General features: G+C 47.2%; 1 protein-coding gene across 2 annotated transcripts in view; it reads left to right on the top strand.

Annotated features, from left to right (window-relative positions):
- Window positions 1-24,843, top strand: part of TARBP1 (tRNA guanosine 2 -O-methyltransferase TARBP1) — a 90,277-nt gene extending 65,434 nt beyond the window's left edge. Inside the window, exons 23-30 of one of the 2 annotated variants that reach the window (XM_060642845.3) lie at window positions 4,591-4,677; window positions 12,888-13,084; window positions 17,314-17,395; window positions 19,262-19,433; window positions 22,324-22,515; window positions 22,694-22,818; window positions 23,248-23,384; window positions 23,696-24,843. In XM_060642845.3, the coding sequence (XP_060498828.3) occupies window positions 4,591-4,677; window positions 12,888-13,084; window positions 17,314-17,395; window positions 19,262-19,433; window positions 22,324-22,515; window positions 22,694-22,818; window positions 23,248-23,384; window positions 23,696-23,864 (1,161 nt within the window). In that variant the 3' untranslated portion in view covers window positions 23,865-24,843. The remainder of the gene's footprint in view (window positions 1-4,590; window positions 4,678-12,887; window positions 13,085-17,313; window positions 17,396-19,261; window positions 19,434-22,323; window positions 22,516-22,693; window positions 22,819-23,247; window positions 23,385-23,695) is intronic. The other variant, XM_060642848.3, reaches the window with a different exon arrangement.

Raw genomic sequence — 24,843 nt, 5'->3', positions numbered from 1 at the left:
TTAATAAAGAAGAGAAGAGATCTATACAAGAACGCCCCATCCACATTGTTTGGAATAAACTGAAATCTCTCAGTATGAGAACAAGAAGAATCCTTATTCAGCCCCTGGTGCTTCTCTTTCTGCACCCTGCTCTCTAAACCCATGTGTGTGGCTCCCTGCCCCTCCAGCGACCGGCCAGGCTTTCTCACAGGGTCACTTCCGATCCACGTGTAAACCTGGCCTGATGATAGCACCTTTCCCTGATATCGATCTCCTTTCTCTCGTTCTTTTCTCCCAGTCTCCTCGCTTGAAACCCACGTGTCCCTAAAGCCAGGGGCTCCTTCATCCTGCTCCTTCAGCCTGAAAGATCTGTCGGGCTTTTCTTTTCTTTCTTTTTTTTTTTTTTGTTTCTTTTTCTTACAATTTACTTAGGAAGACACTGAAGTTCAGAGAGATTGACTTGTCACACCAGTAAGAAATGACATAGCTTTAGGGGTGCCTGGGTGGCTTGGTCAGTTAAGCGTCCGACTTCGGCTCAGGTCATGATCTCACGGTCCGTGAGTTTGAGCCCTGCGTCGGGCTCTGTGCTGACAGCTCAGAGCCTGGAGCCTGCTTCAGATTCTGTGTCTCCCTCTCTCTCTGTCCCTCCCCTGTTCACGCTTTGTCTCTGTCTGTCTCAAAAATAAATAAATGTTAAAAAAAAATTTTAAAAAAAGAAACGACATAGCTTTAATTCAAACTCCATTTAATTTCCGAAGCTGCGTTCTTTTTCGCTGTTGTGAGATTCCCCGTCTGGCTCCGCCTTCCCCTTTTCGTGTACGTGGAACTAAGAAAAACACTCCATCATTTTCCCTTGAATTGCTTCCCCTGTCTGCTGCTTTATTAATGTCGTCTACTTTGTCTGCTCTCCGGTGGGGAGGCTCTGCCTCAGGAAGTCTCAGGAAAGGCAGGTTGGCTCTGGTGTCCTTCTGAGACATCCTGTCTCTCCTGTAGCCCCAGCAATGCCAGCAGTTCTGTGACGTTTTTCCACTTAGTTCAGTCTCTCTCTTCATAAAGAGCTTTCAGACCTTGTATCTTGTCTTCAGGTCTCTTTCTCTGGATATCAGTCAGGGGTATTCCTTGTAAGCAAATAAAACAACTTTTGATTGAATCAGGAAGGGACTTTGGGCACCTGGGTGGTTCAGTTGGTTAAGCATCTGACTCTTGATTTTGGTTGAGGTCATCATCTTACGGTTCATGAGATTGAGCCCTGCATTGGGATCTGTGCTGGGCTTGGAGCCTACTTGGGATTCTCTCTCTCCCTCTCTCCATGCCCCACCCCCACTGTCTTGTGCATGCACGTGCTCGCTCGCTCTCAAAAAAGAAGCGGGGGGGTGGGGACTTAAGCAGAGGAGGAGCAGGGAGTCAGGAGGTATGCAGAATGCCCAGAAAGCTGGAAAATAAGAATAAAGGAGGTTGAACGGCCCACAGCTGCACCATAGCCATGCCATGGAGCTGGTCCATTGGCGGACGTTGGTTTACCCCACCGGAGGTGACGTGCCATCTAACCTGTTGTACGCCTATTGCCTCTATGGGCTTTGCCCCTATGGGTTAAGAGTTCTCGATTCAGAGTGCAGGGTGGATGCTTCTGGATCCAAGTCTCAGGTACCTTCTCTTTAGCTGCCAAGAGGCTGGGAAGAGGAATGTATGAGGCATTTTTCGCTTCCCACAAGACCTATAAGGTGGGAGAATTTCCTAAACTCGGAAGGGGATTCAGGATAGATACCCAAATTCAGATAGATAGAAGGCAAATATCCACTACACCCTTTTCTTCCTTTATTGGAAGCCAAGGACCTCAACTTTTATTTTTTAGAGAAAACAGAAGTCTTCACACAGGGATACCTTTACCTTCTCCACAGCGGTACACATTTGCCTGTGTCCGTATCCATCTGAGACTTCTTCCCTCCTTGTATCATAAAGGACCTGAATCTTTGTTGAAGATCATTCTTCTGCTTTTTCTCTGGCTCCTCTTCCCCTGCCTTCTCAGGAACCTTCTGTTTTCAGTCTGTCTTCTGTACTCAGTCTCTCCTTCTTAACCAAATGGTTTCCATTGCTTTCCATGTTCTCACGTCTCCTCCATTGTTTATGGATGTCTGCACTGCACCACCCGCCCCTCCCCTGTGGTCCCCCTGTCTCACTCCTGTGTTGTAGTCAGACCTCCTGCAGGGGGCATCCGTATTCCATAGCTGGGTTTCCCACTTCCTCCCGCTGACCCTGCAGTCCAGTGCTGTCGCTTTGTAGAGGACACTGTCCAGAGTCTGTCGTCACCCTGCTCTTTCTTCTTTTGGCCCCATCCACGCTCTCGATGACTTCCTTGGTTTTGGTTCATTGACACGCTCTCCAGGTTCCTCTCGTCCCTCTGTTTCCTCTTTCCTGTGTCCTTTCCAGCCTTTCCCTTCCCATGCAACCATTAAATGTCTGTGCTTCTCAAGGCTGGGCCTTTTTTTTTTTTTTTTTTTTTTTAACCCCCCTTCATTTTTCCTTGTTTTCTAGTTTCAGGTGTATCTAAGGCACAGTTTCACTTATCTGATGTAATGGCTAATTTGTATTGATTCCAGACACCTTCCCCTAAGTGCTAAATCAGGGGTTGGCAAACTACAGCCAAGTTCGGCCTCATGGTTTTACTGGAACACAGCCTTGCCCATTTATTTACATACTGTCTGTGGCCACATTTGTGCCAAATGACAGAGTTCAGCGGTTGTAACAGTCTGTGCGGCCCACAAAACCACGTTTTTAGGACCACTGTTTGGTCCTTTACAGAAGAAGTCAGCCCACCCTGCTCCAGACATTCTCCTTGAATGTTTGTAGATCATCTGGAACTTGGATATCTGACACCATGTGCCTCAAATTTTCCCCACACTTGATCTTCCAACTATGTGAACAGCACTACCCTCCATAGAGTTGCACAGAACAGAAACCTTGATCCGTGACCAGCTCCTATGGCCCTTCCGTCCCAAGGGTTTCTCCTTTGCTTCCCTTCTGTCTCTAGCATTCTGTCTCGGTCCAGGCCGCCGTGACCCAGTGCAGTCCTTCTTTCGCTGGGCCACCTGCGTCCATTCTTGCCTCCGTTTGAATCCATTCTCCATGCTGAAGCCAGAGCAGGCTTTTCAGAATGAAAATTTGGTCAGGTTACCCACTTGCTTCAAACATTGCTCTTGGAATAAAGACCAAGAGTCTTCAGAATGGCCTGCGGGTCTCAGGTGCTCTTACACTTCTACTGACAGTCTCCCGTTTTCTGTTGCTAGAACAGTCCAGAACACATGAGGGTAGGCAACAGTGTTTTATTTTTCACGATTCTGGGTCACATGGGCCTGGCTGGGCACTTCTGCTCCATGTGGTGCCTGCTGGGGCTAGAACTTCTAACGGGCTTCTTCTGACCGGCGAGGTGGCTGGACCTCTTTCTGTGGTGGCTCGGGGCTCCCGGAATGAGCAACCCAGGAGGACGTGTCGTGGCGTGCATGTGCTTCCCCAGCTTCTGCTTGCATCCTGCTCGCTGATGACGCACAGGCCAAAGCAGATGGTGCGACCGAACCTCAGACGGTGGGCGGGGCCTGCATTAGGGCATGGGCACAGGGGAGCCGGGGTCACTGGCAGCTACAGATGGGACCGAGTGTCGCTCTGACCTTTTCTGTCACATGTCCTTTGGCTCTCAGGCTATTTGCATGAGCTGTGCCCTCTACCTGAACTGCCCTTTCTCGTCTTCATCTACAGAACTGTTTCTCTTCCTTTAGATCTCCACCTACATGTCCTTGGTGTCATTTCTTAAAGGAAGAGTGGTTTGGAGATCCCCTGATTAGAGGTCTTTGTAGCACATAAATAGTGCTTGTTATAATGGGGATTTTACTTTATTGGGTGATTTTGTCCTTCTTCCCCACTAGACGAGGGTCCCTGAAGGCAGGAACCTTATCTAATTTTGCTTCCCCTGATTTCTGGCATTATCCCTGGCACACGGAAGACCAGTAACTGCCAGGTGCATAAAGAGGTTAATCATCTTGTTTGCCTTTGGAGCAATTTCTGGACTGTAGGGTCTGTAGTCTCTTTCCTTTCCAGTCTGTCTGGGGTTCATCAGCTTATTATTACTGGAATGTTGTGTTCTTCCAAATCCCTGTTATTGGGAAGGTTTCTGAACCCCAGTTGAACACTCTTACGTAGCTTTTTGTCCTGGCTCTAAAGTCATCTGCAAGGTCCTGTCTTACTTTTGAGCCTGTTGCTACCATCCACCCCTCTCCCCCCATCTCTCTGCCTCACCACCTCTGCCTCCCCATCACCTCAGACTTAGTGCATCATGTTTACTTCTCACAAGTTCTTTTTCCTTCCTGCCCTCCCCGTGCTGCCCACGTCTCTTCTGAGGTGAGTGTGTCCTTGGCCATACCGCTTACTTCACAGTTAAATTCCTTTGTAACCTTGTGGTGTCTGCTGAGTGTTGTGTTGGCATTCGGCTCTAGGAAGCTATTTCCTTTCATCCTAGATCCCCACCCAGGCCCGGCCACCTCACATCCCGCCTCTGTTCTGGGCCCCACAACGCCACGGTGAGCCTTGAATGACTATTTTATTTATCTGACTTTTTTCCAGGGTGAAGAAAATCTTAAAACAAGCATTTGTACATTTTTATCAGTTTTGTCACATTTGGACATCATTACGCAAAATGTTCCAGAAAAGGTGAGTTTAAATGTGCCTGTAAGAGGAGTTTGAGCAGTCTATCAAAATAGAATTGTATAGATTTGGACTAATTTTTAAAAATATTTTTAATGTTTATTTATTTTTGAGAGAGAGCAAGCGAGCAGGGGAGGGGTAGAGAGAGGGGGACAGAGGATCCAAAGGTGGCTCTGTGCTGAGAGCAGTGAGCCCAGTGCAGGGCTCGAACTCACGAACCGTGAGATCATGACCTGAGCCCAAACCGGACGCTAAACTGACTGAGCCACCCAGGCACCCCGTACTATTTTTTTTTAACGTAAGTATTTCTTGTGATTTTTGCTACTTCTCTCCCCTTGTACTACTCCGTTAGCGTGCACATGTACGACACAGATACGCAGGCAGGTGTTACCCACCTGCACACATACACACCGAGGGATGCCTGAGCCTGTATTAAATCTGCAGACAAGTAATGGGCAATTTCTAGTGATAGGCCATCAATTTTATGCCGGTATTTACATACTATTATTTAGGTAGGAATTCTCTTACTGCATCTTTAACTGTTCCTTGACTGACATAGTTATCGAGCATGTGCTCATGCAGAGGAGCTTGCATGAAGGCTGTTGAGCTGTGGTCATCATCGTTGGGAGCGTGAGGCCAGTCTTTCGTCTTTCTCAGGCTTTGAGCCGTCTCCGTAGCGCTGTACCCCACAGACCAGTAGAGATCGTCGCTAATTCTGGTTAATCAATTTGGCAAAGCCAGTAAGAATTCAGGAAAACCTGCCAGTAAGATTTAGAGCAAGATTCTGCATTAATGAACCCACAGGAAAGAGCACACTGAGATGTGAACTCGAGGAGAAAACTGAGTATGTCGAAGAAGGAGTATTGTTTGGTGTTAAAAGTGGAAGAAAAGTACAGGGGGAAAAGGGTTTCCTAGAATTTCTCAGAGTGTTCTTGTGTTCTTGTCTTTACACTGCTTACACAGTGGTAGCAATCAAATTCAGTTGTTAACCTGTTTCATCAGTTCTAAGACTGACATCCTTTTCCCCCACCACATTTTAACTCCTCAGATCATGATGATCTTAAAATTGCTCGTGTCTTACAATGTCTGTCAGCCAGATGGCAGTGTGTGAGTTACAGTTACGTAAAAACTCGTGTTAACACCTTCTGGAGAGATCAGGCAAGCTCAAGCATCGAATAACATCACATGTTATCTTTCTATTTTAAATATGTGCAGGAAAGAGATGTGCTTGCAATCTACCACGAGAGGTAAGACAGACAAGGGACTGTCCTGTGGCAGGGTGGCTGGAATAGCTCAAGAATCGTTCAGGCAAGTTCTGAAAACGAATTCATCTTAGAAGATCTCCTGCTAGGTCTGTTATAAATAACAGGCTATTTTTCCACCCAGCCCTGTTTGCACCAGGTGTATATTACATATTTTAGGTTTATTTTTTACTTTTAAGCATCCAAAAGAAGGAATGCTGATTAGCAGACTAGAATAATCATTTCGGGCGCCTGGGTGGCTCAGTTGGTTGACCGTTCAACTTTTGATTTTTGGCCCGGGTCACGATCCCAGGGTCATGGGATCAAGCTCCATGTCGGGCTCTGTGCTGGGTGTGGAGCCTGCTTGGATTCTTTCTCTCCCTCTGCCCCTCTCCCCTGCTTGTGCTCTCTCTCTATTAAAAAAAAAAAAATCTAAATTGAAACATCTAAGTAAAGACCAGACTAGTTTACTTTTGTTAGTCTGTTTCCACACCCCTCACAGTGTCTGTTGTAAAGTCCATTTTTAATTGGCAGATGTGTTTTTGTTTAAAGACCTCTTGGAAACAGTCTCAAAACTTCCCATTTTCTGCAAGGTATGGAAACATGTGCACTTAACCTTATGGGTCTGTGCTAAGTAGTCCGAGAAGATTCGGAACTACCATCAAACAGGACAGAGGTCAGAACCTTAAATGTTCTATGGAAATTAAAAGCAGAGGGGGGAAAAATAAAAAAACCCTTTCTCCAATACACACATCGTTGTGTCGTCCTGTCTTCTTGTGCGGTGTGTCCAAACCTCGTCAGCTAATACGAGGTGGTGTTGCTGGTGTTCCAGTGTGAACGGTGTGTAGCTCAGTCTTGGCCAAGGCAAATGGTCACAGGCAATACCAGTGTATTTTGAGCAGTGTTCATAAAAGCATTCCTTTCCCTGTTGAGAATTCTAGTGGATTTTTGTTTCGCACTCACGAGTAATCTGTACCTCACTCCCAGATCTTGGTTTCTAGGGTCATTCTCTCACACAAGGAACCAGGGCTTCTTGGAGAAACCGCTGATTCTAGAACTGGGGCAGACAATACACAAGGCAAATCTGGAGCATCTTGTAGTACCAGAAAAGAAGTGCTTGCCACACACACTGACACGGGGTGGGTCTGCAGAGGGGCACAGGCACTCCCAGTTGCTAACACTGAGATCAGCAACACAGTAGAGTCATACTGGATTACAACCAAAACATAAACTAAATACCTATGAGTTCATACTGATACAAATAAATGACTGACTAAATAAACAAATGGGAAAGACAGATGTGTAGAGTCCAGATAACTTACATGGACACTGACCGCAAGGAGGGGGCGCATAACCCGCCCAGCCCTTAAGCGCGGGCTGCCCTGGTGATGCCCTTCCGAAGACTAGAGCGTGGAAGGGAAAGTGACCTTGCAGTGGGGGCACCCACGACAGCGGTCCATCGTACGACAGTCTGTGCCCTTGATAGGATGGGATGAAAATGGCCTCTGTGGTTTTCCTCCCAAAACACCATGACCCTGGTCTCATCATGAGGTTTTAAGAACATCCCCCAAAGCCCAGCCGAGCAACATTCCACAAAATCCCTGCCCACTGCTCCTCAGAACTGACAAGATCGTCAAAAACCAGCAAAGTTTGGGAAGCTGTCACAGCCCAGAGGAGGGAGGAGGGTAAGGGGACACGACCACTAGATGTACCATGGTGTCTGGGGTGCAGTCGGGATCAGGACAGGCACATCAGTGAAGACTAAGGGAATCTGAACAAAGCCTGGAGTGAGGATTAAGGTTATAGAGGAGCCGTAAGAAACTGGGAAGGGAAGGCAGGCGTTTGGACTCGATCCCTTTGGGTTTCTTATTAGGTAAAGTGGACACAGTACTATCTACTTGGCGGGATGTTTGTGAGGATTAAATAACACAGAAGGTACTTCCTCTCCTGTCACAGTTGTCCTTAGTCCTTCCTGATACCTGTCAGAGTTTGGGATCAAGGCTTCCGTTTTTCTCATTCATTCATTCATTCATTCAGAATATGTTTTAGTGCTTCTTGTAACGAAGCACAACACTAGACCGTGGAGGTTTGGGGAGGCAAGACGCAGATCTGTGCAGACCAGCGCGGCGTGCACGAGACTGCGGGGTGCGGGCGAGACCTCCCAAGTCTCGTAGCTGAGCGCAGAGGTCTGCACGGCAGGGAGGGGAACAGGCTAGTGCAGGGGAGCCTGGTGCAGTCGGGGTCCGGAAGACACTGGCTGGGGTGGAGGTGGAGGTGGGGCTGCAGGGGGGGCAGGGCCCAGCACGGAAGGGCCCTTGTCAGGCAGGTGGAGGAGGTGAGCCCAGTGCTTGAGTGAATGGGCCCTGTGATTGGATCTTGGCTCCACCTCCTATGTGGTGTGTGAACTCGGTCAAGTAACTCAACGGTGGTGTAGACGTACAGTAAATACTCCGTATGGGAGGAATTTGGACTTTATCCAGAGGGCACTGGGGAGATGCTGCTGAACTTCCAGCAGAAACGTGACATGAGCAGACTTGGTGTTGTGAGTGTGGTGTGTAGGATTGGTTCGGTCACGGGGGTAAAACCGGAAACCTCTGGGAAGCTACCTTCATGCTTCGAGCGGTGCTGGGATGTGGCATGGAGGTCGCGGGTGGATAGACGTGACGGGTACGTGCTAGCGAGAAACGCCAGAGTTTGGAGGATGGCTTTGGTGGAGGGAAGCAGGGAAGTGACCTGGGCTGGCAGGGGTGGTGGTGACTTTCACTGGAACAGGGCAGTAGTAGGAGAGTAGGCCAGGATGGGGGGAGGGTGGCGATGAGTGGATGGGATTATGAGTGTGTCACCCACAGGGTGTCCCATAGGCATGGCAGGCAGCAGCCGCGTGTAGGTCTCTGAATAGGAACTACAGCTCAGAAGCTGTCACTGGCTTTGGGACCACAGCTGCGAGACCAGGAGGGGCGGTGTGTCGGATAGATGGGTGCTGTTGCCAGTGTATCTCAGAGGGTGTTGAGGGGCTGCAGGTGAACCGGGGTGCCCTAGTGTCCCTGCTGAAGATACGGGGAGCCGTGGGCCGGGGTTCACCACATTCTGTGTCTGGTGAGCCCTGGGCTGTAGCGCCTGAAACACAAAAACCTCTATTTTGAAACCGTCCTGTAGCCAGGGCTCCAGGTAACCCCCAGCTTAGTGGTGCAGCAGAGAGCGGAGCGCCCATTTCTTCAGTGCCTCAGTGATTCCGTGGTGAAGACCCATTTCTGCCAAACTGGCCGCCAGAAGCTCACCTCGGACAGATTAAAATGCAACTACATATTTTTTAATGTGTGTTTTTGAGAGAACGCAAGTTGGGGAAGGGCACCGAGAGGGAGACAGAGGATCTGAAGCGGGCTCTGCAGCGACAGCACAGAGCCCGATGTGGGGCTCGACCTCACGAACCAGGAGATCATGAGCTGAGCCGAAGTGGGACACTGAACCACCCAGGTGCCCCCGAATTCAAATAGTTTTCAAAACCCTGTGCCAGTTGTATAAAAAATGGGTGTGGGGAGAGGAGCGTGGGAAGGAGGCGGGTGGTTACAAAAGGACAACAGGAGGGATCCTTGCACATCGGAACCGTTGAGTATCGTGACCGTGATGGTGGATGTGAACCCACACGTGTGATAAAATGGTGTGGGACTGAACACAGACACACCACACACACAAACGAATTCCAGTAAAACTGAGGAGATCCAGGTTACATTCATGGGTGATGTCAGTGACGGCATCCTGGTTGTGACACCGTACTTTGATTTGCCACATGTTACCAGGAGGGGGAGCTGGGCAAAGCGTACGGGGCACAGAGGGTCTCTCTATCATTTCTTATGACTGCACGTGCATCTACAGTGATCTCAGGAACGTGTCGGTTAAAAGAAGAAAAGGAGCTGTGACTCACAAGCTTGGGAACCGTGAATGGACTGAAGCCATGGAAACAAATGCAGACTGTGTGTGTGTGTAGCCTGAGAAAATGAGGAAGCCGAGCACAGAGCCCAGAGGTGCACCAGCATTTACGGGACAGGAGAGGAAGAGATTGAGAAGAAACAGGAAGAGGACGAGGGGGGCAGCCTTAAGAATGGGGTGTTCTAAGGGTCATCGGAAGAGGTCTTCTCAAGGAGAGAAAGGTCAAGAGAGTGGGGTGCCCTGGAAAGGTCAGGAAAGATAAGGGCTTTATCCATAGTGTTCAGCGGCAAGGAGGTTGTGACTCAGATGAATTCCATGAGTACAGGAGGCAAAGAGGTGCGGTGGCCAGGAGAGAGACTGCAGACAGGTGCTTTGGGTCAGCGGTAGGAATACCTGATTTTCAGATTTTAGAAAAGAGAACAGTTACAGGTTCTCTGTGACAAGGTGTGGGCCGTGGCTCTGGGTAGAAAAAGCCGTGGCTTTTTCTTTGACGTTGGAGAAGTGACGGTCCAGAAGTCACGCTGAGGATTGGAACAGGCGCAGACTTTCTCATGACTTAGGGAGGTGGGAGAGAAAGGTTAGTGAGGGGCTGGAGGCCATGCCTGGGAGGAGGGCTTGGAAGCTGCAGGGGAAGGGATGAGAGGGGAGGGGAGAAAACTCTGAGGGAGCTGGGAGAAGCCAGACCTTGGAGTAGGGGTGTATAGTGCAGGCAGCTGGCCGCAGGCCCCGTCAGAGGGGTACTTTGGAGCAATTCTTCCTCCCCTCCCCCCTCCAGTGTTTGTCCTGTGCCTTCTATGTGTCCTGGTGGGTTGTTCCAGGCCCTGGGGATTCTGCAGTGAACAGAACCATCTCTACCATCATTCTGGTGCGGGGAGAGATGACAAATAGACATGATACTGTCAGGTGGTGACACAGGCTTTGAAGAAAAAAGCAGAACAAGGGGCTGAAGATTGGGTGTCTGGGGCAGGACGGCTATTTCAGGAGGTGGGTTCAGGGGAGACCTGCCCAAGGAGGTGATCCTGAACGTGTACCCAAAAGCAGTGAGTGAGCAAGCCACACGAGGGTCTGGGACACTTTCCAGGACAAGGGAACAAACAGCAGGTGCGGGCCGTAGGTGAGTGGTCTCGTCCTCCCTGGGAGGTCACAGCAATTGGCATGGAATAAGGGAGGTGGCGTGGAGGCAGTAGGACCCCACATAGGTTGTGGGAGAAGTCAGGAGTTCGGTGTTGGACGTGTCGTGTCTGGGATGCCGGGCCTTGTGCTGATGCTGTTCTGGTACACGTCATCTTCACATGAGTTGTCTGACGTGGAGCTCGTGGATAGTAAGACCCACGTTTGAAGCTGCGCGTGTTACAAACACCAGCAGTTACAAACACCGGGGTTACGTAACACCAGCAGTAGTGTTCATGGTTAGGCGCTCACGCATGTATGCTTTGTAAAATTGTAAAGGACTGTAATATATTAGTAATTAATAATCAACATTCTCTTTCCCCTCTTTTAATTTTTAAATTCACTCCTCATGGTGTTTTGGTTGTCTTGGATAACCTGCCTTGGTTTTCAACTTGTAAAATACAACTAAATACCCAATCATGTATCATTTGGAAGTTGCCTCTTTCCTTTGGCGCCCAGATACTTCTCTTCATCTTCCTCCTGGCCAAGTAAATATATTTTCTCTACACCGCATGTCCTGGTTTTCTCGGCTGCACATGTGGTGTGCCCCTCAGCTCCCTTGCTCCTCTTCTTAAAACTCGTTCTTCCTTGGGGCGCCTGGGTGGCTCAGTCGGTTAAGCATCCAACTCTTGATCTCAGCTCAGGTCTTGATCTCAGGGTCGTGAGTTCAAGCGCCATGTTGGGGAACCTACATGATGCCTTTTTGCTGGACGCCATCTGACTAGTTCCCGCACTTTGCTCTACGTAAACATGGTCTTTGTTGGTTGCTCATCACACAGAGAGGGTCGTTTACGTATTACGGTTTCGTGTGTGTGTACTTTCACATATCCCAACAGTGTCCATGTGATGCTGGCAGTACAGTGACCTTTGATAGCTGTTGACCATATTCTGAATAAAGGAATGAAATAAGAGGATCATATATATCTGTATTTTGTCCTTCTCTGAGGAGCTTTGGGAAATTGAAGTGAGCTGTTAACCATGCCCGCGTATAGGTAAAAGTCTTCTGTGAGCACAGTTGTTTCAGTAGAAACCTCAGGACTCTTGGCTAGGTGCAGCTTTGCAAACATTTACAGATGACCCACATGGTAGAAGCAGCGAGGTAGCTCCTGATATTTTATAAAAAGTTTCAGTCCATCTGGTTTCCACGTTAATCTACGTCGCTTCTGTGGCCTTTCGATATCTGTGGAACTGTGTGGTTTTGGAAATCAGGGACTGGCATTGCATGAAGTCTGCAGGCTGTGAAGATAGAACAGTCTGTGAATTCACAGGAAAAGACTACAGGGAAGTTTAAACTGCTTTGTTACATTTCTCCCCACCTTTTAATTTTCCTGCCACCACTCAGTGCCACATGAGTCCAACAGTACCATTGGGGAAACAGTCATTCACATCAAAGACGAGGAGGAAAAGAACATTGTGTGAGATGCCTTGCTCCAGAAGCACTTTGGCGTGCACCGGAAGTGGGGCTCTTAGAGAACATTCTGACTTTTCCAGCCCAGGGAAAGGTTATACGTGATGGGGGCTGTCGTTCACACATTGTGGGAAAGCAAGGGTTGGCGTGGAGGTGCTGTCCATGGTACCGCAGGTGCTGGAGTGTGGGGAGGATGTATTGTGGGAAAGTAAGGGTTGGCGTGGAGGTGCTGTCCATGGTACCGCAGGTGCTGGAGTGCGGGGAGGATGTACCGCAGCCGCGTTGTAAGCGGAACCTGGAGCTGTGAGGAAATTCTCCCTCGAGGAGACCCGAACCCCAGCATTCTGGGTGTGTCTGAGGAGCCCCGCTAATGCAGAACCGGCAAAATCAGATCATCTTCTGTCTGCTTTGTGGTTCTACAGTCAAGGGCCCGGGTTTACATTTGAAGAATCTTTGCCCTTTCTTTTCAGAAACCAATTCTGAAGCAAGCCTTTATCATCGTCCTGCAGTGGTGCTTCAGTCACAATTTTAGTATCCGCCTGTACGCGTTAGTGGCCCTTAAGAAAATCTGGAGCATGTGTAAGACATGGCACGTTGAAGAATTTGACGCTTTGACTTCTGTTATTGAGTCCAGTCTTAGTCAAGTGGAAAACATGCCTGGAGCAGGGTAAGCAGACCCCCTCCCCTTCACTTTACTTCCAGTAGAGCAGAGGGGACGAGGAGGTGCCTCTGTCCCGTTAGCCTGTCATCACTCCGTGTGTGGATATCGGAGCTCGGATAAGGTGAGGCGTGGGCAGAGCACTATGGGATGCCTCGTTTCGTCACACTTCTCATTGTGGTCAGCTCCATCTCAACCTTTTTTGTCGTTGTTGTTTTCTTATCCTTGATCCTTTATTTTACAGTAATGTTTTACATACCTTTAGATATTCCTTTTCAGTAGAGCTGAATGTCCCCATCCTCTGTTGTCAAAGAAGCGCTGGGAAGCAGAATGATCTGGCTTTAAAGACGTGCTCCCAACTGCCCAGGTGTACTAATTAAAGATGGAAGCTTTTCTCTTTTCCTTTTTTTAAGCGAGTGTCTCTATTTCCCAAACAAAATCCTGAACAGAGGCTCAGTATCGAACAGATAAAATGCCACTGGCACAGGATGGGGGAGGGGGGCCACCCAGCTCAGTATTCTATACAGGCCGCTTCTCCCACACCCAGCCCTGTTCAATTCAGCTCACAAAGGCAGGCTCGAGTATCCTGTCTCCTGGTATCTGAACTTGTTTCCCCGGCTCTAAGAGAGTGTTGTTGTTTTATTGTTTCCTCATTATCATTGAGTATCATTGATTATTACTATCCAAGAACGCCAGGATTTTTATAACTCCCAGAGACCCAGGCAATATCAGTCAATACATAAAAAGTTTCTTTCAGAAGCTCAAAAATAGTCACAAATTCTTATAAACAGACAGATAAAGGTTTGAGGCAGCATGTTAAGCACATGAAATAGTGTTTGGAAAACCAGTAACATATGGGGGGGGGGTCTTTGTTTGACCATCAAGCTAACAGATGGTGTAAATAAGACTGAGTCCTTACGAAGCTTTGTGTGGGGCCAGGACTGAGGTACTCCTGCGGCCGCAAAGTACCCGATAGCCCTTCTGCCTGCTTTTACTTCCCATACATTGGTTGAAAAGAGGCATTTAGGTGATTGAGTGGGTGAGGGAGCTTTTGGCGTCTCAGGAGGAAGACACTCAATTCAGCAAATACAAATACTACTAAAATGTAATTGCGTGAGACACAACAGGGAAAAACCAGAAGAGAGAATTAGGTTGGGGACACAGGGAAGGTTCACAGGTGAGGGACAAAAGTGCAAAGGAAGGCGCCGGTCACCTCTGACACATTGTACACAGTTCGTTGTATAGAAATTCTGGTCACGACAAAGACTGATCATTAAAATTAGTAGCTGACCAAGCAGTGCTTAGAGTTCCTACCTTTCCAGGTATGTTGTGGCAGCTGGAATCCCTCCTCTTTCTCGGGCAGTCCTGCAGGTCTCTTTTCCCCTCGGTGGGTGGGTGGGAGCACACCACCTTCCCCTAGCGGGAGGAAGTTTGAGGGAAATGAATACATTTTACGTGCGGATAGGCATTTGTCCATTTACGGTTTTCTCTATGATGAAACCAGGGCTTTATCATTTGCTCTTGGGATGTTTGGGTTGGTGGTTGATCTTGGTCAGAGTTCCTGGGCAGCTGTGTTTTGATTTCTAAAAACAGTTGGGTCGGCTTCTTTCTTAAGCAGTAAAACACTCTTCTACAAAGTAACTTAATTCTTTTTAAAATCCTCGTACCAGGTAGGAGATTTAACCAATAAGAATAAGGAACCCTGGGCATCGGACCATCTCTGCTCTTCTGATACATGGCAGAATCGGTTCTGTGACCAATGCAGGCTGAGTTGTGGGGCATCAGTAGCAGGACAGGTGGACACAGTTCTCATCTCCGTGTGGCTCCCAGTCAGGTGGATGGGACATCAAGTAAACACTCATACAAATAATAAATTAAATCATGGCAGGTACCCCAGTGGAAAAGGAAGGATCGTGATGAGAAAATGCGGCCTCTCCAGGCTGGGTGGGTGAGGGGAGGCCTTTCTAAGTCACATGATGTTTCCATTATGGAGGAATGGAGGACAGTGATGTCTGGGCGGCCCCGAAGCTGGTGTGCTGGTGTGCATGGTGCACTCAGAGCCCTGAACAGGGCTGGTCTACCCAAGAGCAGTGCATGCAGGAAGCGAGGGGCAGAGGCCAGGCCGGTTGGGCTTCTGTTGAGTGAATTATTTAAACTCAGGAATGACATCACTGGGTTTGCTTTTGCATTTTTTAAAGTGTGAAGAACAGATCAGGGGACTGCAGGAGAGAATGGGAGGAGAGGCACCTGGGTGGCTCCGTCGGTTAAGTGTCTGACTCTTGATTCGGGCCCAGGTCAAGATCCCAGGGCCGTGGGATTGAGCCCCATGTCGGGCTCTGCGCTGACAGTGCGGAGCCTGCTTGGGATTCTCTCTCTCCCTCTCTTTGCGCCTTTCCTGCTCATGTTCTCTCTCTCTCTCTCTCTCTCTCCCACAATAAATAAACTAGAAGAAAAAAAAAAGAAGAATGGGAGGAAGTCATGTGTTAGGTTACTGGGGGGTAGAGAAATGGACAGGTTTGAGGTAAGTTAAATGAGAGCCTAAAAGCACCCGCTGGATTTAGGGGGAGCCATTTCAGTAGCCTTATTGGTGGGGCAGAAACCAAATTAAAGTGGATTAGGAGTGGTTAGGACAATATATTATGTTAAATCCGGTGATGGGCTCATTGCTGCCTATTAGCTTAGTTTCTTCACTGGCATATTTAAAATACATCATGTCTTTAAAAGACAATGAAGAAGGTAAAAACACAGCCATGTTGAGGGGATAATTCTCTCCCAAAACTCTTCTGTGAACTGTCATAGAACAGCTGTAGAGGATGTGGTGTCAAGGAGGGCTTGTATTTTATCTTTGGTAACATCAGTTTTTTTTATTAAAAAAAAATTTAATGTTTATTTATTTTTGAGAGAGACAGAGAGTGCAAGCAGGGGAGGGGCAGAGAGAGAGGGAGACACAGAATCGGAAGCAAGCAGGCTCTGGCTCTAAGCTGTCAGCACAGAGCCAGATGACGGGCTCGAACTCACCAGCTGTGAGATCATGACCCGAGCCGAAATTGGACGCTTAACCGACCCACCCAGGTGCCCCACTTAGTTGTTTTTAAATAAGGATTTGTGGTTAGGAAGCTGAACAGTGCAGAAAGGTGTCAGATAAAGGCAAGACCGTCTCCTTCCCCCCCGTCCCGGCCCCCTGCCCCCCAAAGGAATCCCCTTGTGCATGGGTGTCCCCTTATGTGGTGGGCCTCAGGCTAGCTCTCCAGCCCCACCTGATGGCGCTTCAGTACGGTTCTTTTTTTAAGATAAGACACGGAGCCCTTTGACCAGGCTAGAGGAGCCGGGAGGGGACAGTTCAGGGGCCCGGGTCTAGGAGACTCCTGGGGTGGGGAGCCAAGCTGGCAGGTGGGAGGAGGTGCGGGATGTGAGAACTCTCTCCTCTCCCCGCAGTGCCCGGAGGCTCGGCTGTCAGAGCAGGTGGCGGGGTGAGGGTCTGAGGGGTAAGGAAGGCACACCGGCCAGGCCAGCGTGGGAGCCTCGAACCTACTTGGCTTATGGGCTGTTGATCACGAATTCACACTGCAACCTGCCACCAGCTGGGTTATGAGTTCTATCCCTACCCCTTTGCCTTTGAAAATGTGGCAGATGTGTTAAGACTTTAAAACCTTCCCTATTCTGTCTGTGTGGTTTAGGAGCTCCGGTGGTTTGGCATGCGTTGTGAATCTTCGCGGTAGAAAAAGCGCTTACTGCCAGGTGGGGACTTGGGGACTGTCCTCTTTAAGGACAGGTTTCTCACACGGTTCCCTTTTAGAGCTCTTTTGTCCCGAGCACGTAAGTGCTACATGTCACAGGCTGCTCCTGTGAGGGCTCCCCGTCACTGCCAACGGACAGCCATTTCCGCATCCCATCAGCGTTGATGGAGCGCAGGCCTCTGCACCATCTATGGGAGTGATCCCTGTATTTTTAAGCGCGGAGACCTGGCTTCGGGTCCTGTTGAGTCATTGTTGTGGGCCTGTGAAACAGTCATTTCTTTGACTTTCATTTCAAAATGTCAAATTCAGTGTCAGTTTGTGTGACGTACGTTGATCTGGGAGGTAGGCAGGGGGTGTATAAATCTTAGGATAAAATTCCCAAGATTTTCCTCGCATTCTAACCTCTGCACTCCCTAGGATTATCTGATTGATTCCCCCTCCCCGCCCCCCACCAGAGTTCTCTCACTTGTCTGGACCTCACACCGTATCTTTACTCCTTAGGAATGCCAAGAAGAACTGGCAACGCATCCAAGAGCATTTCTTTTTTGAAACATTTCACCCGCTTAAGGATTATTGTCTGGAGGTGAGTGGAGAGTGTCGTTTGTAAATTCCCTACCGGGTCTTTAATCCTGGCGCTCCCTTTCTGCCACAGTTCTTGGAGGGTGAGGTGAATTTTTCCCCCTTACAGCATCACCCTCATGGCGTAAAGTCCTAAGTTTAACTTTGCCACTTTGTGTAGATGACTCTCGCTCGCATTTCGCTCATAGGCAGTGAACATTGGCGAGTCACCGTCACTTTCTATTTCTCAGGCTTGTAAACACTGGAAGGGGGAATATTTAACTCTAAACAGAAATCTGTTCTGACATTAAAAGGAGATGGGTGAGAACGTTTGTGCAGGTGAGATTTTGCTGTGATGAAGCTGTTTGTGAAAGCAAAAAGATCTGTCCCTTTGCCACTCGCATTTTCCCGATGCTGGGTGACTAGCACACACACACCCCTGCATTCGTTGTATCCAAAGGTGTTCACTTAATTTTAAGAATCATAAAACACGTTTATTACAATTAGCATGTGAGTGAACTTAATATACAGATTATTAAAATGTGTGTAATACAATCGTGTCACTTTCTCCAGTGTTCTGCCTTTGAATTTAAAACAGGTGACCTAGGGTTTTTCCACAGTAACTTGAGCTGCTGTGCATATGCAGTTGGGGGGATCGGTTACTAATAAGCTGGCCTTTAAAAGAATATTAATCTTTATATTGTGAGATATTCGCTCCAGAATATTAATGTGCGCTTCTGTTGCTTCGTCGCAAAAAATGTAGGATTTTTCAATTATGTTAACATGCTCTGTTCTGTGTTCTTTAGTGCCCAGAATGCTTTGTTTGACATCTTTCTGAAGGACTCTTACTAGCTCTCTAGTGTTAAGTCAGCACTCTCTATTCAGTTCTGCAGCAGGAGTAAGTCCCTCTTCCCTCTTTCCTTCCTCCCTGTCCGACTCCTCACCGCCTCCTTTCTGTGTATTCTGTACCCCGTGAACGATAGGAGCTGTACTTGTACGTGTAAATAACACAGCGGCTCACAAATTCCGCCTCTTTCTGCATTTGGACTGTACTTGGTTTCTACTCCGTGGACACCGTGGGGCGGTCCTCACGCCAGTTTAAATTCGTACAAGTAGGGCCAGCATGAAGGCTTCGCGTTGTTAGGTGTTCGTCATTTCATTTTTACATTGCCTGTTACTCGTGCTTCTGTTTTGTGTGTGCCTTTTCTCCTTTGATGATTCTCTGGTTCTGTTTCTTTTCGTAGGTAAAGAAAGGAAAGGGGGATAGTTTATGTAATGACTAAATAATTACCATGTTCAGTGGTGTCATAACGTGCAGTTTATAGACACCTCGATGTGCCATTTGAACCTGATTTTATCCTCATTTTACAAATGAGGAAGTTGAAGCCAAGAAAGCCTAAGTGGTTTGCCTAACGTCACAGCCAATCTACGGCCAATGCAAAGTTTAGATTCCAAATTTGTCTCGTGGTAACAAGAGTAAAGATTTGGCATCAAGAGAGCTTGACTTTGACCGCTTATGGAGGTGTTCGGTTATCAATAAATAGCACTTATCTAAATGTTGCCACCATGAGTATTGCTCAATCCTACCGAACCCTTTTTGCTTTTATCAAGCACAGAGTGGTTTATTACACAGAAGTACCAGGGTGGAAGATGTGCCTGCCCTCAAGGCTTTCCTAAATGAATCCCCTGATTCTTTAGAGTAGATGAGAAATATGTCGAGAGTGTTGCTACAAGAGAAAACGTACATGAAAGTACATAATAGGATCGTTGTGGTAGTTTGGGAGAATACATCAGTAAGAGTAAGTAAAAGTTGTATTGTAGACATGTTACCATGTATTCCTTTGTTATTTTTGAAGGAAAAAAATTTGAGATTTTACCATTCTCTTTTCAGACCATATTTTACATCCTTCCACGCCTCTCAGGCCTTGTTGAAGATGAATGGATTGCCATTGGTAAATTTACCAGATTCACGGACATTCCTTTAGACTCAGGATTTCAGTGGTATCTTTCTCCAACTCAGCTTTGTGAACGGAAACCAGGTGACTGGGCTCAGCAGGACATAGGTAAAAAAAAATTTTATTTTTCCCTCCCCTTGTTGACTTGGTTCAGCTTACTCAGTTCAGTTACTGAGAACACATAGTTGATAAGACCACTTTTCACTGAAGTGAACTCTGCCTGATGGCTTAGAGAAAAGACTGAAAAAACGTGGTATAACTAACTAGCAATTTTAATTTGTTAGCTTTGCTCTAAAAAGCCAAGAGAGCCTGATTGCGTTATTATATCAAGCTAGTAGCTTTTCTTTTTTTTTGAAATATTATTACTGTTTATCACTCTCCCATTATATATATTCCTGTAAAAGTATAGATTTTAGAAAGGGCCAAATTATGAAATCTCACTTCTTGGCCCATTTAGGAGTAAAGCAGAGCCCTTGATTCTAGTCCCTTGTGGGGACTGGTTGGACCTCACCCGTTTGTTCGGCCTTCTTTCTCCTGTCTTCCCAACTTTCTGTTACACTTACTGCTTCCCTGGGCCTTTTTCTCATTTCCTTCATTGCTCATCTCCTCCTCTTCCTCCCATCCAAGGACCAATGCCACCTCTTCTTAAACCACAGCTGATCTGAGTGACTGGAGCCACGGTCCACAGTCCCCACACTTGTCACAGTGCCGCTGCTTGCTCTGGCCCTCCCTGACCCACGACCACTGAAGCTTCTTTCAGAAAATCAGAAGTGGTCTTTTCGCCTCCTCCACAAAGTCTAAGGACTGCCCTTTATGGGGCATGTATTTGCTAGCGTCTTGCTATGATTTTCCTCCTCAGTCTGACTCTTTGAGCCCCTTCAGGAGCTCCCCTCTTTGTCCCTTAGATCTGTACTTCTCTAAAATGCTAATGTTTTCAAGAATCCCTTGGATAGCCTGTTAAAGTACAGATACTGGGGGGCCACCCTTAGATTTTAAGTCACTATGTCTGGAGAATTTTTTTATCTAGATGGTTCGTGAATACATTTTTCGACCTACCACCTTAAGTTTATTCCTTCAACAGAGATTTAGCGATTGCCTCCTGTGTGCTAGACATAGACCAAGTCCCTGCCCTCGAGGAGCTTACGTTCCTATGAAAACAGTACCATGAGAGCAGAGCAGATAGAGATAGTGACAGAGGATCAAGGAGACGTTTCTCAGGAGTTGACAATGAGCAGAGACCCATGTGAAGGGAGAGCATGTCGAGCAGAGATCTGGAGGAAGGGCTTTCCCAAAGCAGGACATCAGTCAGGGAGATTTGGGGGCAAAAGATGGCAACAAAAGCTAGTTCATCCGTGTAGTGGGGACGGCCCCGCCAGGGCAGGGTGAATAGAGACAGAGGAGAGACAAGGACGACGTATGTGGGCAGCTGTTTTGAGCTGGGCCACAGAGCGGAGCTGAGAAATCAGGTGTTGTTTGGTTGGAAAAAGGCTGAGGAGGTCTGTGTCTGTTTTGTTTGGTGTGTGGTAAGGAGAAGGGTATCACAGTGCGGTATTTGTGGCAGGACTAGGTGTTCGTATCCCCTGAATGTTTTCATGGGTCTGGTCTCCTTATTCTGCACGTTCTCCCTGAACATTTTTATTAATTTCCACAATGCAGAACCACTGCCAGTTAGCAGAACTTCTAATCTGTATCTCTCTGTGGCCTCTTTCCTGAGCCTGCTGGACATTTACACCCAGATACACCATAAACTCTTTAAACTCAGCATACACAAATTGGATTTCCCCCTTTGCCCAATCTTGCCTCCTCTATAAACGCTTTCTATTACGGGTGTCACTGGATCATCACAGAGGTCATTCTTTTCCCTCGTGCCAGCCACATTGATCTGTTACTGAATCGTGGTAATTCTGCCTCCCAGATCTGGCTGCTTCTGCTCTTGCCTTAATTTAGACTGTCTCTGTCTTTGCCTGGATTGGTACAAAGGCTCCAGCTGATCTTCCACCTCACTTTTATGAGGGGTTTTTCCTAAAACACAAAACCAGTACTGTTCTCCCCCTTCTTAACAGCCTCTAATGGCTCCCACCTGTAAATTCTTTATCATTGTCTACATGCTTTTCATGCTCTTCGCATGGTCTGAGCCACCTCGTTCCATCCTGGCAGGCTGTGAGCTTATACCAAAGTCCTGCCACTGCCCGTCATCTTCGTTCCACGTCCTGTGCCCATGCACACGCCGTCCCCACAGTCAGTGCTGCCCTTCCCCCTCTCTGTTTGCAAACTCTTATTTCCCTTGAGTCTTCCTGGGTCTCTGCGCCTCCCTCCCTCCCCCAGCAGACATTACCTACCCTCACTGTCGTACCGTGTTCTAGTATTTGTGTGTCTCTTCCATCCCCGTGAGCTAAGTGCTCCTTGATGGTTCAGTGAACACTTTTGAGTGGAGCAGTTGAGGAAGAGCCTGGAAGGATAGTCTCAGTCCTGCACTACAGCTCACAACACTGCATGAGAGAGGTCAACAACATTCTGTGTACTCGGTGCATCGCTTCGGAGAATATCCTTTGTTTTAGAAAAGTTCGCCCAAGTACTTGTCCAATAATTTAAGATAAAGACTATTTGTTTTCAGGAATACACTATTTCTACAGAAAATTCCATACTAATACTCTGTTGTTTTTAAGATACACCATTATTTTATGGACCTCTAAGAAAAAATGTGAAAATCTTACCAAACTATGAGACCCTGTGGATACTAATATGCTTCCTAAGTTTGCATATGCTAAAACGTAAACAACAGTGCATCTTAAATTTTCATGAAATGTAGTATTGGTTGTTAGAGTTGAATTGGAACATTTAAAATTACTATTGAAAATGGCAGTTGTGTCCCAATCCAAGTAAAGTTCTTTAGTTAATGAATCTCATCCTAAACTATCATTTTAAACTCTTAAAAAGAAAGTGTGTATTTAAATAAATAGATTTTTAGATACGGGATTATTTTCTTTTTCCCTCCCAGGTTCTAACTCAGGTGAAGCAGATGACCAGTCAGAGTGGACTGATGTTCAGAAGAAGATTATCCCGTGGAAAAATAACGTTCCAGATTTAGATCTGGAGCTCGTGTTTCAGGATCGTGTTGCCAAACTTGGAAAGTCGATTAGCAGACTGATTGTAGTGGCCTCACTCATCGATAAGCCAACTAATTTAGGAGGTAAAATTAGTTTTCCAGGGGGGTTGCTTAAAATCTCTGGATCCTGAAAACCTACAGTCAGTCCCATGCCACTTTGCCTGTCTTTTCCACATTTAACCGTCCTTGGGAGCTTTGGAGGGATATGTGGGCCACAGTGAGCGCGGCACCGTGCGAAACAGTAATGCAGCCCGTTCTGCAGGACTGTGCCGCACCTGTGAGGTGTTCGGGGCCTCGGCGCTCACAGTAGGCAGCCTGCAGTGCACCCGAGACAAGCAGTTTCAGTGCCTGAGTGTTTCGGCCGAGCAGTGGCTTCCTTTAGTGGAGGTGGGTAGAAAGTAACTTATTATTAAAATGTTTCTTCACTAAAATCTTTCATAGCCCTCTATCTTCAGGGGTCCATCCTTTTGGAGTATTTTACAGTTGTCCGGCCTTCAACAGCTTAAAATAAACTTAATATACAGCCCCCTCTGTTCTCCTAGTCCAAATTATCTTTCACATTGTGGTATTTTTAGAGATCCTCAATAACATAGAATTCTTTTCAGTAACATATGTCCTGTGAGTTGCAACTCACTCTTAGGAATACTTTTATAAATATATATGATGCTGGGGAGAATTCTTTTTTATGGCGTATAATTCCTTTTCCTTGTAAAAAGACTTAAGAGTTTCAAAAAAACTTTTATGAAATTGATTTTACTCCAGACAAGGCTATAAATGAATAATTTACTACTCTTCTGTTTTAAAACTCACTTTAAGGTAAGACCACCTCAGCTAATCGATTTTCTGCAACAGAAGAAAGCGGAAGGTTACACCGTCATCGGTGTGGAACAAACCGCCAGAAGTGTAGACCTAACCCAGTACAGCTTTCCTGAGCGGTCTCTGCTCCTGTTGGGGTAAGAAGATGCGTTGCAGTCAGTCTGGAAAATGCTTCGGAAATCTTAGGATTCACCGAGACTCCTGATGTTATACCCACATCAGGACTTCTCACGTGTCCTGCTTATGGAAAGACCCCTGGTTTTTGTTTTCTGTCACCTGTTTGGGATGGTCAGGTGAACAGAGATCAACCCTAAAATGTCCGTGTTGTTGCCCGGGGCCACAGACTTCGTTTTGTTAATCTGGCTCTGTGCTGACGTTCATGACCGCTAAGAAAAAATTAGTGTCTTACACAAAAACTAACCTTTCTTCTCTCATTTTTCTTCATCAGAAACGAGCGTGAAGGAATTCCAGCAAACCTGATCCAGCAGCTGGATGTTTGCGTGGAAATCCCTCAGCAGGGTATTATCCGCTCACTCAACGTCCACGTGAGTGGGGCGCTGCTGATCTGGGAGTATACCAGACAGCAGCTGCTCAAGCATGGGGACACCGAGTCATGAAGCTCGTGCCTTATCGGGGATGGATTACTGGTGCTCTTGAAACGTTTTCTAAAAACTACGTGTGCTAATGTAATAGCGTCTGAAATTTACTGGGATAATTTGTATTCCTTTTCTTGCAACTTAATGCCAAAACTTCTTCATGTGCCTTAAATACATTACTATATATCGTCCCCTTTAATAAATATTTTTAGCTAAATTGCATTGTTTTTAATAAAATATTTTAAGCAATTGGGAAATAAAACAACGTGTCTTAAGATTTATTTCTTTCCTAGGGGCTAGCATTGTCGGAAATGTGGACAGTGATGGGACTAAGGCAGAATGACAGCGGCTCTTATCTGTGAAAACCACCCCCGAACGTCCTCGGGAAGCACAGTGGGGTGGAGGCCAAGGTCCTGCACGGGAGAGGAGTCCTGAGCCTCTGTTTGCTGCTTTTTTGTCGCCTTATTCCCAGGGAGGGAACCTGCTCGGCAGGATGTTGAGCCAGCTCCCCTCCTGAATGCGTAATACTCAGATAACAGGCCATTATCATTCACAGGAAGTTCTGGGAAATTTTTCATATACTACTTCTGGTCACAGAGTTCACAGTATTCTGGGGTGCCTGGGTGGCTCAGTTGGTTAAGCATGTGACTCTTGATTTCGGCTCAGGTCGTGATCTCACAGTTCTTGAGTTTGAGGCCCCGCATTGGGCTCTGCACTGGCAGCACGGAGCCTGCTTAGGATTCTCTCTCTCTGCCCCGCCCTCCTTCCTCTCTCTCTGCCCCTCCCCACTCTCTCCACCCAAAGACCGTGAATTTTTCTTGCACATCATCACCAAGAGTGAGAATGGAGCCCAAGAAGGCTGATTTTCTCTCTCTCTTGTTCTGATCTCTCTCTTGTTTGATACTGCAATTACCTCAGTATTTAATGGTGACTATTTATCACCATCCAGCAATGAACTTCAGTCATGTCTGGGTCCTTTTTAATAATATCTAAATTTCAG

Source organism: Panthera onca, chromosome D2, assembly GCF_046562875.1.
Source record: "Panthera onca isolate mPanOnc1 chromosome D2, mPanOnc1 haplotype 2, whole genome shotgun sequence".
Lineage (NCBI taxonomy): Eukaryota > Metazoa > Chordata > Mammalia > Carnivora > Felidae > Panthera > Panthera onca.
This window is presented reverse-complemented; position numbering and strand designations above follow the sequence as displayed.